The sequence below is a fragment of the Nothobranchius furzeri genome, chromosome 1, assembly GCF_043380555.1.
Source record: "Nothobranchius furzeri strain GRZ-AD chromosome 1, NfurGRZ-RIMD1, whole genome shotgun sequence".
NCBI lineage: Eukaryota > Metazoa > Chordata > Actinopteri > Cyprinodontiformes > Nothobranchiidae > Nothobranchius > Nothobranchius furzeri.
The window spans coordinates 76,725,563-76,742,055 of NC_091741.1; the positions used below are offsets into that span (position 1 = coordinate 76,725,563).

Genomic DNA, 16,493 nt, shown 5'->3' on the forward strand with positions numbered 1-16,493 from the left:
CGAGGCCAGAATTGTTCTTTCAAGTAATGAAGCGAGTGCTTTTGCAAGTTTTACACACAATGTTGTGAAGAAGTATTAGCCCGGTTGAAGAATTTTTTTCAGTTTTTGATACTTTGTCACACTTAAATGTTTCAGGTCAGAGAAAAAGTTTACCACAGCTTCTCGAGCAAATTTAAATCTGCACCGTCCACATGCCACTTCAAAACATCGTTTTTAAAATATGAGCTATTAAATTGTGGGCTTGCTTTGGATCATTGCTCTGCTGCATGCCCAAAGTGCCTTCGAGCTTAGGTTGACAAATTGATGGCCAAACGTTGTCCTTCAGGATTTTCTGGTGGAGAGCAAAATTCATGATTCCATAAATGCAGCAACTCATCCGAATCTTAAAGGTGGAATGTGGAGCACGAACACAAAAGCGACATCTGGTGTGTGGAGGTTGTAATTGCAACAATAGAACAAGGTTTCCAGCTGTCAGGATACCGCAGCAGACATGTGCAATTTCTTAATTTGGGTCCATGTGTTGTAGGATTCACCTAAACTCCCTCTGGTGTTAGATCTTTTATGGTTGCTCCTCTTCTGAGAAGGATAACGGCATCGTCTGGGCTCAGAAGCAGCTGTGCCGAGTGGACTGTTTGGCAACCTGCAATGGTGCCCTCTATTGGCTGGTAGATGTAAACACAAACCTAGTCTCATGCCCGTAAAAATAAATATATTTTTTAATTAAAATATAGGTTTTAAAGTAAATACTGTACCTTCACTCTGCACGCTTCTAAATGGAGATATTATTTCTTAAAAAACATAGCTTTTTATTTTATGTTTCCATATTCAACCTTTAAAGCCACATACCATCACACTACCACTGTCTTGTTTGGTTGTAGGTGCAATGTTCTTTTTTCTGAAATACAGTTAGTGTTATGTCAGAAGTAATGAGACAAAAACCTCCCAAAAAGTTCTGCTTTTGGCTTGTTAGTGGTGGAGTATTTTTTTATTTTTTGTCTTCCATACATGCCATTTGCTCCATCTCTGTCTCACTATTTATTCATGAACCACCACCTTAGCATTAACGAAGTGAGTATTACAGTGCATTAGATATTATTCGGGGTTATTTTGTCATTGTGCTACTTTAATAATAGTTTTGTTTTCTGTAGTAATGTGTGACGTGTGGATTTTTGAGATCTTTAGCCTACTTTATGCTGTCAGAGAGGTTCTACGGATGTGGCAGTTAGCAAGCCTTGGTGTGTCAAGTGGGTTCAGCTTTTAGAATAACATTTTTAATCACAGTTCGTGCATTTATCTAGGGCCATGATGGTTTGGATAGTTTTTGTTGTTGTTGTTCTAACAATTCAATAAAATAATTTTTTGAAAACTGCATTTTGCATTTGCTAAAACCATCTGTCTGAAATTGAAATTTGTTTGCTGAGGTTAAAAACTTAAAGTGACAGTGTGTAATTTCTCTGGCAATAGGGTGCAGTACTTACCTAAATCATTGCAAGCAAGCAGTATTTTTGTGTTTGGGTAAGACCTTACCAACGGATGACCATTAGGGTCAAAAATCCCTGAGTGCATAACCTCCAGCAAAATCACAAGCAGACTCCCTTTCATCACTGGCAGCATGTGAAGAGGTGAATGTGTAAAACAAAAACGTTTATGAATGGCGAAAGTTTTGTAATAATTTGTTACAAATCAGAAAATGCATTTTGTCCTCACAGGCTCCCGTAGAAAGAAACAACAAGGCTTAGACCCACTACTATGTTTTTAGACCGGATTTTTATAGTTATATGTTACAAAGCTCCTTTATTTTACAATAACTGGGCATCATTTAATTCATTTTCCACAACATTTTGATGGATATCTTCAGAGATTACCAATAAAAACAACACATTGTATCTTTAAGAGTGGCAAAAGGCAAAAACAGAAGAAAAATGTAAAAGGGCCTACTGTTTGTTCACCACACTGTATGCAAGACTCCAAATGTCAACCTGAGACTGTATAAATAGATGGACATAACAGCTGTGGCACTAACATCTGGACTGGGGGTGTTTTAAAGAATTGACTTGGCAAGATTTGATGGCAGCTGCTTTAAACCACCCACTGTTGGTCATTGAACATAATTAGGGCTTAAAGCACCAGCTCCGTTGTTTTTGTGATGGACATCTGTATTCCAACTCCAAATTAAAATTATAAACTTGCTCCATTAACCTGTAGATCTCACCAGTTTACAACAACAATAATTACATTTCAGCTGTTTAGAAAGTCCAAACAATATTATTTTTGCGACAACTCGTGTTCTATTTAGATTAGCAGAAACAAATTAAGCTGGACAAGAGGCAGGACACTTATTATTATTATATAATTACATGACTGATATGAAAAATTACGACTGGCCAATATTTTATCAGAACAGCTTGCTTTAGAAATGTTCTTTCCTCTACACGTTTCCAGCAAAGGATTTACAGACTAACAGAGTAACCACTTCTGTCACTATCTGACACTGACAATCTGCCGTTCACAGAAAGCTTTGTGGAGGTTAGAAAAGGGTCGGGGTTCCTAATTCTCTCTGGCTCTTTATCTTTTCCTCACTCTTGACACAACATCATCTGTCATTTTTTGGATTCAGGCTGTACAGATTCATTTTACTTTCATTTGGACGCTGTTAGAGACACACTAGAGCTTTCATATGCCTTTAAGTCATTTCTAACTGCAAGAAACATGCACTTTGAGACAAACCACTATTAGTCTCAACAAAACAACGTAAGATGAACTTACAATTCTGCTTATATTTTAATATTGGTATAAACCAACTGTTTTTACTGTTTCTCCATAAAGCTAAGGTGGTAATTTTATGCACTAATCGAATTATATTCTGTATTCCAGGTGATTCTGGAGTGGCCTACGGATCTATCAGTTAGCCCCATGGATAACTCTCTGTACGTACTAGACAACAATATTGTCCTCCGCATCACAGAGAACGGTCAAGTGAGCATCGCAGCGGGACGGCCCATCCACTGCCCATTGGCTGGACTGGAGCGCGGCGTGGCTGGTGGTCAACGAGCGCACTTAACCCCACTAGAGTCTGCTGTTTCCATTACCATATCTTACCATGGTGCCATCTACATAGCAGAGACAGATGAGAGAAAGATGAGCAGGATCCGGAAGGTTTCTGTGGATGGTGAGATAGCGCATTTGGCTGGAGCTCTCTCCGACTGCGACTGCAAGATTGATGCCAACTGCGACTGTTACCAGACAGGAGACGGCTATGCCAAAGATGCAAGACTGAATGGTCCGTCTTCATTAGTGGCAGCTCCAGATGGAGCTCTCTATGTGGCAGACCTGGGGAATATCCGCATCCGCGCCATCTCTAGAAATGGGCCAGCTTTGACTTCCAGTGGCAGCGTATATGAAGTGGCTTCTCCTGACGCCCAAGAACTGTATGCATTTGACATCAATGGTACCCATCAGCACACAGCGAGCTTGCTCACTGGTGATCTAAAGTACACGTTTAGCTACAGCACAGAGAACGACATCACAGCTGTTACTGACAGCAGTGGCAACACTCTGAGAATACGGAGAGATTCAAATCGCATGCCTGTGCGTATCGTTGCCCCTGACAACCAGGTAATCTGGCTGACAATGGGCACCAATGGTGGACTGAAAACTCTCACTGCACAAGGCCAGGAGCTGGTGCTTCTCACATACCATGGTAACAATGGCCTGCTGGCTACAAAGACATCAGAGATCGGCTGGACAACTTTCTATGAGTAAGTATAATTAGCATTGGCAAAATCATTCAGTGGAGCTGTTTATGTAATTTGCCAACGTTTGATTGATTTAAGTTTCAAATTATTTAGGCCCTCTCATTATAGAACCAGCCCACAGTGCAAATTAAAATATACCTCCCACTTTGTGCATACTAATACACACTGTGTGTAAACAGATGTAATTTGTGCTTAGGCAGATAAGATTATGTTTAGGAATGGGAAAATACACCGCTCACGCCAGGATGAGAAGACACTATTAACGGTCTTATAGTTGAAAGATTAATAGTTTCCTTGTTTTAGCTTATGACCTGTCATTTTTATTAATACTGCTATTGCCGCTCTGCACTCCATTCTTTAATTTAAACTTAAACTTGTTGGCAAAGACACAAAAAAGCATGTCCTTGGATTTGTGTCATACTTTTGCCTGTGCTTGTTCTTTATCGCCTTGCTGCAGTACAACTTTATTCAATTAAGGCTAACAATACTTACCTTCAAATTGCTCTAGGGTGTGCATGTAATTGAAATCTAAATATAAAATTTGCCTCAGATCTGTAAAATAGCCTAGTTAGACTTAAATAACTCCACCAAGGATGCTACGGTTTTCTTTTTTTACTTTTTGGCTTTACTAGTGATGGTGGTCATTTGTTGTTTTTAAATTAGTATGATCAAAATAAATATTCTACTATGTCTCATTAACGAAATGCTGCTTAGAATTTGTATTATGATCAAACTTGTTTTTGTGGCCTGGCCTCTTAAGTGATAGATTTTTATTTATTTTTTTTGCTTCTGTGTCATTCCCTGTCATGTCCCATTATTCCATGCATGATATCCTCACTACAGCCAGAACAGCAAAGCAGCCAGTTGCGATTATAATGACACATCAATCATTACCCAAGAAAAAAAAAAGGAATTCATTACAAGTCTGTTATTTTTGGGAGCAAAATGAGAGCTGATGAGATGTGTCACTCACCCGTTTTAAATATTTGGATTTTGCCCAAGTCATTTTTACAGACATCCCTCCACTTAAACCCTAGAAGTGGAAGATATCCAGGAAAGAAAATGTGACATTTTTATTACAAGAAAGTCGGTGGTCCCACTCCAGTATAAAAGAGTTGATAATTGAATGCATTGTAGTGCTGGGAGCCCCTCATACATATAAATGCTTTGTCATTTTATGTTCTTTTTGTCAAACAGCTATGACAGTGAAGGTCGGCTAATGAATGTGACGTTCCCCACTGGAATGGTGAATAACCTGTACACAGATATATACAGTGCTTTGATGGTGGACATTGAAAGCTCCTTGACAGAGGAGGAGATCAGCATCACAACGAATACTTCAACCGTCCATGCCTTCTACACTCTGTCTCAGGGTAAGGCCTGGTCACTAATCTCCAGAATATAGCAGCTGCTATTTGTCATTGCTTCAAGGGTCTGCGGGGCAATGTTGAGTAAGCCAAAGTCGTGTATCATTACAACTCAGAGGGTCCGACAGTGTAAATGATTACTCTCTGGGAGTGTGGGCTGGCATGTCAGAGTCGGGGAGACACATCAACCTTGTTACTAAGTGGTTTCTACTCTCCTCCACAGCCAGATGGTCCAATTATTTGCTCACATCATTCATGTTAGTTCTCTCCAGCTGGAAATTGTCTTATTTGAGATGCTAATAAACTTATTGAAGTACACCCATTAGTGACCCCAAGTGATCTGTTTGCTATTATATTTGGCTGTTCTTAGTTTATGTTTTTTACATCAACAGACCAGTGTAGAAGTAGCTACCAAGTGGGCTTTGACAACTCGCTGAGGATTACCTATGCCAATGGGATGGACACACACTACCAAACAGAACCTCACATCCTAGCAGGAGCTGCCAACCCGACTGTCGCCAGGCGCAACATGAGCTTGCCAGGAGAAGTTGGGCAAAATTTGGTTGAGTGGCGTTTCCGCAAAGAACAAGCCAGAGGGAAAGTTACCGTGTTTGGACGCAAGCTGAGGGTACGTCAGGATTTGTTTTCAATCCTTTTTGTTTTTCTTTGTGGCGAATGTGACACAATTGAGCAGTGACAGATGCTGCCCACTTTCCCCAAAAATGTGGTAAAACGTGTTTATTAACAGATTGCAATTTTAGGAAAGACATTGAAAGTACATTTTTCAGTAACATAAAATGTTGATGACAGCAGCTTGTTTCAAATAAAATAGGAGGATAGACTGGATAAGATATCCATCAGTAAACATCCATCCATCCATTTTCTATACCTGCCTGATCCTGCTCAGGGTCACGGGGTTGGCGAGCTGGTGCCTATCTCCTGCAGTCATTGAGCGACAGGCGGGGTACATCCTGGACAGGTTGCCAGTCTATCACAGGGCCACACAGAGAGCCAAACAGCCATTCACATGAGCACACACACACTAACCCACAATGCTCGTTCAGTTTACGGCGCTCTAACATCCGTGTTTTTGGTCTGGAGGAAAATAGAGAGTATTTAACAAAACTGTGCTAAATCCATGCAGAAAGGCACACGCCAGGAGTAACCCAGGACTTCTGTTCCTGCAAGGCACAAACACTAACCAACTGTGTCACCATGCAGCCAAGCATAGAGAAACAAAGGATTTTACATAACTAATTACTTATTCCTCTACTGATTTGTTAATGAATTAGGTGACTCAAAGAGTTTCCCAAAGAAGAAATAAAAAAATGCAATGAAAACGTACAAAAATGGATAACTGTCACTAGCTGACTTTTCTTTTGAGCATGTGTTTTCACATCAAGGCACAATGAAAACAAGTGTTAAAGAGTAATGTTACGTGTAATCTATTATGCTGTACCTTCTTACATCAGAGTGTGTGTGTGTGTGTGTGTGTGTGTGTGTGTGTGTGTGTGTGCGTGCGTGCGTGCGTGCGTGCGTGCGTGCGTGCGTGAGTGTGTGTGTGTGTGTGTGTGTGTGTGTGTGTGTGCGCGTGCGTGCGTGCGTGCGTGCGTGCGTGTGTGTGTGCGTGCGTGTGTGTGTGCGTGCGTGCGTGCGTGTGTGAGTGTGGGGGGTCTTGTTCTGTGTGAAAATGAAGCAGTACAAGTGATAATGTTGCAAGATTTCATAATATTATCCTTCTCAGCAGCAGCACTGCAGGTGCTCTCCATGTCCAAAATGTGCGTAAGCAAGGTCCTTAGTCTACTTAAAGTTCCACACATTTTTCCACAAAGTTTTCTTTCATAAATCCCAAAGTTTGCGTGGAAAGTTGCTTACGCAGTTTTCCGACCCCGTTTTTTGCGTAAGCAAGCTTGATAAATGAGGCCCCAGCCCGCCAGTCTGACGTTGCAAGTGGAATATTCTGGCCACAGGGGGCGATAGGGGCTGGTGGCCTTTCATTAACCCTGGAAAGGGTCATTTTAGCTAATACTGGCTCAACAAAATTATTTAAAAATATGAAAAAGTTGCAGAGTATGGCTTTAAGACAGTGATTTACAGGGACTGTGGAGGAAATGCACCTTTAGGAGCAGCTTGTTACGGCTTGCTAAAAACATTTAATGAGTGTGGCTTCGATCACAATGAAAAGTATGTTAGGTCCAAGATAAACGGAAGTCTGCGGCATTGCATATATTTAGTAAAAAGAAACGATTGTGCCACATTACCGCCACAGTCTGACCACTTATAGATGACCTAAGACTCCCAGATGCCAGCTCAGCGTTGCAGCAAATTGTAGATATTGTTTTCTAAAAGAGGCTATAGTAAAATAGTTATGCCACGGTCTGGCCTGGGCAAGGCTAGTGAAACAACTCAGCTTTCAGAATAGTCAAAGTTAATTCATGATGTAATAAGTGGGTCAATGCCTCTTTCATGTGGTCTTTTTTCTTCCACAGATGAAATCATGAATTGAAAATTGCATTATGTACTCAGGTTGTCTTTGTTTTTAAAGTTTTAAAGAAAATACTTTTCCAGAACACCGTACATGTAATATGTGAACGTTACACATTTGTAATGTGATTACATTATCAACTGTAAACTCATGTCAGCAGTTCTTCCATAACCAAAGTGAGTCTGAGAGTCTGAAATCCAGTGTGTTCAGGATTCTATTTATACACCAGTACAACGGTAATCCTAACCTTGGGAATATATATTTCCTTCTCCTTCCTTGAGTTCAAATTTATCAGCCACAACACTTTACCCTGATTTAGAAGGTCATCAATATTCTAGTACTTTACATAAGTCCGCCTCCTCTGACTCCTTCCCAGACTCTGACTCAGATTTATGATTTATGGGATTTTATGAACATGGGTGGTTACGTGTACTCAATAATTTTTGTCACCACCAAATTTAGGAGCTTTTGATTTCAGAGTACCTGAGCAATTTACAGAGTGGCGTTAAGTTTAACAGGGCTCGAGAAGGGAGTGCAAATCTTTGTGACAAACGCAACCAGCGCAGGTCTTTACACATGTAAAATTATATTAGATGTAAACAAAACTACCATATCAAATCAAACTTTTTTCATTTTCCTTTCTGCAGTTCTATATTGATCATATATATTTGTTTTTATGTTTTGATGCTGAATGTTTTTATTAGTGCCATTGCTATAAGTCTGTATATTTTGAGGACTTATTTTTTATCTAACCCAGTTCTTAAATCTTACCCATAGGTGAATGGACGGAACATTCTCTCTGTTGATTACGATCGCACCCTGAGGACAGAGAAGATTTACGATGACCACAGAAAGTTCCTGTTAAAAATTATATATGACACCGCAGGCCATCCGGTCCTGTGGGTGCCCAGCAGTAAGCTACTGCCAGTAAATGTGAGCCGCACAAGCAGTGGACAAATCAGTGCCCTGCAGAGAGGTCCCACCACTGAGAGGCTTGAGTATGATAACCAAGGTCGCCTGATTTCCAGGGTGTTTGCAGATGGGAAGATATGGAGTTACACCTACCTTGAGCAGGTGAGAAAATAACATGACCAGCAGAAAAACACATGGGATAGATTGTGCAGCAGGCTAATCTTTATCCTCACAAGGTACATCTAAACTGTACTGATCCTATTGTTTTTGTATGTAAGACACAGTTGTTTAAATGAATAAGGCCTTAATGAGATTTAAGTGATAGATCTAAAGTTGACCACGAGAAACACCCTATAGAAATTGTGTGACATTGTTTTTTATTGCAGCTATGTATTTGTTTAAAAATGCAATCCCTTTGTCAGTTTAGATTAGTTAAATGAGCTCTGTAAATTCCTAGTACTGTGAGTTTGTTAAAAATAAATAGTAAAAGTAATACAACTCAAAGAGATTTAAAAAAATCAAATTAGTCAGCAACTGGTTGGTGATTGGTTTGGATTTTTGATGTCATCACCATTTAGGCCTTTGAAATAAAGATATAATTTTAAATAGGTGGCAGCTTTAAATTAGAAAGCATACCCCTCCATGTACATGCTCCAAATTACCTTTTTTATGCTAAAATAAGGGAATTTGAGAGAAAATAGGTTAAGATTAGTATTTATGACACAACTTCTCAACATAACACATTAAAATAACATTAAGTAATCCCCCCCCCCCCCCCCCCCCCAAAAAAAAAAAAGAATCAAAGTGTTTTGAAACCACCCCCTGCTGGATTTTTGAGAAAATACTAGTTTTTTTAAACACTAAAATATCAAGAAAGTCATTTTGGATAGTCTCAAAAGATAATGTTGATAACATAAGGGCTCATTTTAGTTTCTGTGTATTTTCTTTTATGTTTTTATGTATTTTTATTTTTATGTATGTTTTATGGTTAAAGTCAGGCAAAAGAATAAAGTGAAACTTAATAAAATAGCATTTTGATATAAAGAAAATGTAAATAATAAAGTCTGACGTTTTGTAAATCTATTCAATAATTGATCATTGGTTATATGCAGCTTCAGATTAGATTAAATGTCCCTGTAACAAACCATTTTTTTCTGAAGGACTAATTAAATTCACATATTTTCAAACACATTTGTTTATTAAACTTGCTTATTTTGTGTTTTTTTTATTATAAATAGTTATATTATTAAAAAGGTAAATCTAGAAGAGCGGAACTAAAATTTACAAAAAAAACCATGTTTAAACTAGCTTTATTTTATTATTTTTGCTATGAATTGCAATATAAATGAGTTAGCTAAAACCTTTATACACTTAAAATAAAAATTGTAGGCATTTGTTAAACACCCTTTGATCAAAACTGTCACCTTCTGCTGTTACATGTCAACAAACAAACCTCTGATGTATAATTCCCTTCATTTCGTGTAAGGTGTTTTTCATGAGACTGCACAGGGATGATCAACAACATAAAACATGCAAAGATTGTTTTTTTTTTGTCACTTCTGTCTCCTTCCTGTCACTGTGTGACCTAGAAAGGCCATGTGAACACTGACATAAGTAACACAAGGGGCTCAGGAAGCACAGGAAACTTCAGCATTGCAACGGATGACTGGGCATGGCAGTTTAACGGGGGCGGGGGGGGCATTGTGACACAGACCACACTCTGAAATGCATATTCTCTAAATTGAAACAGGAGAAAAACAAGACTTTCTTTACAAGGAGATAAAAAATCTTCATTAAAGTGAAGAACATTTAATAGAGTACTCAGTCTTTCACACGTGCATGTAAATGCTCTTGGAAAAGCTCTGTTACTTTTAACAGGTTTATTTAATGATCTATATTTTCTGTGTAATTCTGTATGAATACTCTAGTTAATGTGCAACAGAACTGGTAGCTTGAGGTCTCAAAAGTGTCACTCCTCTCTGTCTCCTACATTTTTAAAATGCACTTTTTCACCTTTTCTCAAAACAGAAAAATTCTACACTCTGCCTTGCATTATACATATGAATTATGTAGACGTGCAAAAGTGCGACTAAGTATTTTGTTCTTTTTCCCTCTAGTCTATGGTCCTCCTGCTCCACAGTCAGCGCCAGTACATATTTGAGTTTGACTCCCTCGAACGGCTTTCAGCTGTCACTATGCCAAGCGTAGCCCGCTACAGCATGCAGACCATCCGTTCAGTGGGTTACTACAGAAACCTTTATCACCCACCGGAGAGCAACGCCTCAGTAGCAGTGGACTACAGTGAAGACGGTCTCCTACTCAGATTAGCTCACCTTGGAACAGGCCGTAGAGTCCTGTATAGGTACCGCCGACAGAACAAGCTATCTGAGATCCTATATGACAGCACAAGGGTCAGCTTCACCTACGATGAGACAGCAGGTGTGCTTAAGACTGTCAATTTGCAGAATGAAGGTTTTATCTGCTCCATTCGTTATCGGCAAGTGGGCCCACTGGTGGACCGTCAGATTTTTCGCTTCAGTGAAGATGGCATGGTCAATGCACGCTTTGATTACACCTATGACAGCAGCCTGCGTGTCACTAGCGTCCAAGGTGTTATCAATGAAACACCACTTCCCATCGACTTATACCAGTTTGATGACATCTCAGGAAAAATTGAGCAGTTTGGAAAGTTTGGAGTAATCTACTATGATATAAATCAGATCATATCTACTGCTGTCATGACATACACAAAGCACTTTGATGCACATGGACGTATCAAAGAGATTCAGTATGAAATATTTCGCTCACTGATGTACTGGATTACATTCCAATATGACGATGTTGGCAGAGTAATCAAGAGAGAACTCAAGATCGGCCCCTTCGCCAACACCACTAAGTACAGCTATGAGTATGATGTGGATGGCCAACTCCAGACAGTATACTTGAATGACAAAGTAATGTGGCGCTACACTTATGACCTCAATGGAAATCTATACTTGCTGAATGCTGGAAACAGTGCCAGGCTTCTGCCTCTGCGTTACGACTTGCGAGATCGCATCACTCGCCTTGGTGATATCCAGTACAGAATGGATGAAGATGGTTTTCTTCGTCAGAGAGGGGCAGAGATCTTTGAGTACAACTCCAAAGGACTCTTGGTGCGAGTCTACAGCAAGAGCAGTGGCTGGACAATTCAGTATCGCTATGATGGGCTTGGTCGTAGAGTGTCAACCAAAACCAGCTTGGGCCAGCACCTGCAGTACTTTTATGCAGACCTGAGCTATCCAGCAAGAATAACTCACATATACAACCACTCCAGCTCAGAGATAACCTCCTTCTACTATGACCTTCAAGGCCATCTGTTTGCTATGGAAATCAGCAGTGGGGAAGAATTCTACATTGCTTGTGACAACACTGGCACACCGCTGGCTGTCTTCACAAGCAATGGCCTTTTGGTCAAACAGCTCCAGTACACTGCATACGGCGAGATCTATTTTGACTCGAACCCAGACTTCCAGCTTGTGCTTGGATTTCACGGAGGACTGTATGATCCTTTGACAAAACTACTGCACTTTGGGGAACAGGATTATGACATAATGTCTGGCAGGTGGACTATTCCAGATATATCTGCCTGGAAAAACATTGCCAAAGAACCAGCTCCTTTTAATCTATACATGTTCAGAAATAATAACCCCATCAGCAAAGTCCATGAACTAAAAGAATATGTCGCAGGTAAGAGATGCTGCACCGGACACACTAGTATTTTAGACAACACATACATGCCAATTACATATATTTAAGCACATATTACAACTGAAGAGCAAAAGAATACAAGTCACAACTTCAAACTTTGTTTAACTGGATGTTTCAACCCTTTTTTGTTTTTTCCAGATGTGAACAGCTGGCTTGTGACATTTGGGTTTCATCTTCACAACACCATTCCTGGGTATCCAGTTCCAAAATTTGATTTAAGCATGCCATCTTATGAACTATCAAAGAGTCAGCTCTGGGATGACCTTCCTGTGAGTGAAATTACAATCTCACACACACACACACACACACACACACACACACACACACACACACACACACACAAGAGTACACATCAGCTGAAAAGTAAGAAAATAGTCTTTAAAGAGCAAGTCACCCCCTACTAGTCTTACTCCACTCCAACTTCCTGTTTGAAACATGTAGAAAATGCTGTTGCATGGCAGACTGAAAGGGTGGAGCTGCTAACAAATACACACAGGCTCACAACAACCTTGTGGCCTCATAATGTACCAGCTAACATCATAGTGTACTTCTTAGCCAATAGTGGTGGCAGATTTAAATTCAAATGCAGTGCAGAGTTTTTACCTGACAACAGTGCAACACTGACAGTTTTAGGCAGAATATTTAAATATTGACTAAGATGCACTAAAGTGTCAAATTACTGAATGCATGTGTCTACAGCACGATTAGACACTCATTTATATAGATTATCAGCAAAAAAAAGTTGATTTGGGGGTGACTTGCTCTTTAACTAATCCAGAGGGTCTACACAAAAATAAAATTTTCTTAATTGTTTTAGTTTTACCTTAGTTTTTTGAAGTAACTTACTCCTAATTTAACTGGAACTTTGTTCGTAGCATTTCAACACAAATGACTCTTTATTTGCATAATAGATCAAACAATGCATTATATAGTGCTTTTCTCTGCCTAACTTTAGTAAGTAATAATCTTGTGATGCTACCGTTACCGTAAGTTTTTGATGCAATTTTAACACAAAAAGAACTTGTCACCAGGGATCTACTTCACTTCTAAGAATACAACTTAAAAAAACACCATTATCTAAGTTGGGACATTTAAAAAAGCCTCTGCAGCAGAGCAGTAGCTGGTTCTAAATGGCCTGGAGAGTCAGGTTCTGCCATGTTAATGCGTTAACGTTTCACTGCACTTTTCCTACAGTCTATCTCTGGGGTCCAGCAGGAAGTAACCAGACAAGCACATTCTCTCTTGTCGTTCGAGCGGCTGCCAGAGGTCCACCTCACCCGAGGTCGAAGAGGTGAAAAGTCTTGGCTCTGGTTCTCGGCTGCTAAGTCTCCGATTGGAAGAGCTGTTATGTTTGCCATCTACAAGGGCAGTGTCCACACTCATACACTCAACGTGGCGAGTGAGGACTGCATTAAGGTTGCAACAATCCTTAACAACGCCTTTTATCTAGAAGACCTCCATTTCACCATCGAAGGACGGGACACACACTACTTTGTCAAGCCAGGCCTTCCCGACTCTGACCTTGCTGCACTGCACCTCACTAGTGGGCACAAGACCCTAGAGAATGGCGTCAATGTGACAGTGTCTCAGTCCACTACTGTTATGGACAGTCGGACTCGCCGTTTTGCAGATGTGGAGATTCGTGCTGGTGCTCTGGCTTTTCATATCCGCTATGGCTCCACGGTGGATGAGGAGAAAGCGCGTGTTGTCGAGCTGGCGCGCCAGCGTGCCCTAGCAGGTGCTTGGGCCCGGGAGCAGCAGAGAGTAAGAGATGGCGAGGAAGGGGTTCGCCCCTGGACAGAAGGAGAAAAGAGGCAGCTACTCAGTAGTGGAAAGGTCTTGGGGTATGATGGATACTATGTGCTAACCATCGAGCAGTACCCGGAGTTAGCAGATAATTCTAATAACATCCATTTTCTACGGCAAAGTGAAATTGGGAAAAGGTAACAATTTGAGGTGCACTGTCTGCCAAAGAGACTTTGTTTTGGTAGAGATGTAAAAGTGGACAAATCTAAAGCAGCTGAATGCTGCTGATGTGTGTACATTGGGTGTTGCTTTGTTTTTTGTAAAAAGAAAAGTGAATAAAAAGATAAAAAAGACAAAAAACAAAACAAAAGAAAGGATAGAAAAAAGGTTAAAAAGCAATGCTGTGCATTGTGACTGAAAGACTTGAGAATAAATGTACAACTACACTAAGCCTTAACATGGCAATTACAGGTCAGTTCCTCTGTAGCACAAGCCTGCTGGACTCTGGACACTTAAGCAGAGGAACAGTTATGATTTTGACAAGACACTGGGCTTATATAGGTGTTTTATGTTTGTTTTTATGTTCTCATCAAGACAAGCTTGGCTTAATGGAGTGTTTTGGGAAAAGAGGAAATGTTTACATTATGCATATCTGCACTTCTGTGGAAGTATCAGGCTCATGGATTCACACTCCAAGAGCAAGCAGCGTTCTTGAGCAGATATTTGTTTTTTAAATCAGAGACTTCTGAAGTTTGAAATATTCTCACCAAACAACCACTATGTATACCAGATTTAGCACTGTAAACATCAAACCGTCTTATTCTCTTTGAGATGCTTTTTTGGGGAAGAAAAGATGTTTAAATACCTGATAGTAATTGTGGGAAAAAAAAGTGCAGGAAAAGTGTGATGAACTCGGTTGAAGATGTGGAGCAGCACAGGTGTGTCTTGGATATCACAGGGACACCATGTTTTGTAAATTATCCAAGAGTTTTATGCAGTTTTTTTGTTTCTTTTTAGGAAACTGAATATACGTCTGTACAAGTCATTAACAGTAATTTATGTTGTGTTTATACATAAATAAAGTCAAGCTGGTTTTAATTTCAATCGTTCTATATTGGGGGGTTGTTTTTTCAGGCATCGGTTATGGGATTTGTTTGTTTTGAAGCTGTGATTGTAGAAGTAGGGCGAATGTTTGGCTTCTTTACCGTTCTCTGAGCCGCTGATCATGTAATGGCAAGTATTTACAAATGGTGATGCATCCATGATGTGCAGTCAGCTATTACTTCCACTAAATTTAACATTTATTGGGCATAATTCTTTTTGGCTTGGCTTACTGTCCAAGAATGAATATTTTATCAACATTAATATTTAATGAGAAAAACTTACATAAACAAAATAATGACCCAAATTTAGAACCCAACTCTGATCTTGTGATTTTAAATGACTTTAAGTTCTTTTGGATGTGCTGCTTCTCAGTATCTGAGAGTTTTTTTTTCTTTTACAAATGAATTAATCAGTTTTCAAGTAAATTTCAAAAAAGCAAAAGCATGTTAAGTGCTGGGCTAATCAGACACTAATTTAGAAATCATCAAATAAAGTCTATCAAAGTCGTGACATATGAATACCAAGAGTATTTAAATAATAAAATAAGCAGCAAAAATTGCATTAATGACTGAAAAGACATCATTTGAGCTACAATCCTGAGGAAGACAAAAGCAGCTTTGAAGTCAGCAGCTTGAAGCCTTTTTCTAAGCTGAAGTGTGTAAATTGTAGCTGAAGAAATTTTGAGTGTAATTGACCTGAAATGTAGACTGTTGACTGAAAAATAGGGTACTCAAGGAGGGCTGTACAAAATATTTTTAGTTCCGAGTCATGTGAACCTTTGATTGCATCGTTTCTTATTTCCTCAATGACGTTTGGTTTGTGATCAGAATTCCCACTAATCATCAAGCGTTATTCATCAAAGCACCGAAAAGCATCAGTGATGGAATGCATAATTCTGAAAACAACCCCTTCATAATAAAGTGGTCTCTTTTTCATGGTGTACTTCAAACGGCATTTTCAAACCAAATGGGAGCTGAGTCTTCTTGGCTCAAAGGTTGTTTTATGCTGTTGTTTTTGACCCCCTCGCTGCTAGCCAAGCGTCCCACAGAGCATGTTATTATAGTTCTCTTTAAAATCTTATGACACGCAGCTCATCCGAGCCACTTCACTGTCACCATCAGACTGGAGTTGAACATACTGCCCTCCCTCAAACACAAACTATACTTCTATGTATTATTAAAGTGACCCTGCGAGCCATTGCTTATTGTTGCTTCAGATTAGAATCGCAATGAATTTACAGAAACTCCCGCTTCTTTTGATTTTTCCATATAAAGAGCTTCAAACCACAGCAAGCATGCACTGGGGGGGGGGGGGGGGGATTCTAATTTAGGCTCAGCTATACCAAATGCAAAGCCCTCATTTAGGTCCTCTGAT

At 39.8% G+C, this 16,493-nt stretch overlaps 1 protein-coding gene across 6 annotated transcripts in view; it reads left to right on the forward strand.

The window, feature by feature from the left end:
- si:dkey-237h12.3 (teneurin-3) overlaps positions 1 to 15,119 on the forward strand; it is a 188,748-nt gene extending 173,629 nt beyond the window's left edge. For all 6 annotated transcript variants that reach the window (XM_015950707.3, XM_015950714.3, XM_015950722.3 and 3 more), the window contains 7 exons: positions 2,875 to 3,758; positions 4,953 to 5,128; positions 5,515 to 5,750; positions 8,385 to 8,681; positions 10,637 to 12,248; positions 12,408 to 12,538; positions 13,464 to 15,119. In XM_015950707.3, coding sequence (XP_015806193.1) covers positions 2,875 to 3,758; positions 4,953 to 5,128; positions 5,515 to 5,750; positions 8,385 to 8,681; positions 10,637 to 12,248; positions 12,408 to 12,538; positions 13,464 to 14,216 — 4,089 coding nt within the window. In that variant the 3' untranslated portion in view covers positions 14,217 to 15,119. The remainder of the gene's footprint in view (positions 1 to 2,874; positions 3,759 to 4,952; positions 5,129 to 5,514; positions 5,751 to 8,384; positions 8,682 to 10,636; positions 12,249 to 12,407; positions 12,539 to 13,463) is intronic.
- Positions 15,120 to 16,493: the final 1,374 nt, after the last annotated feature.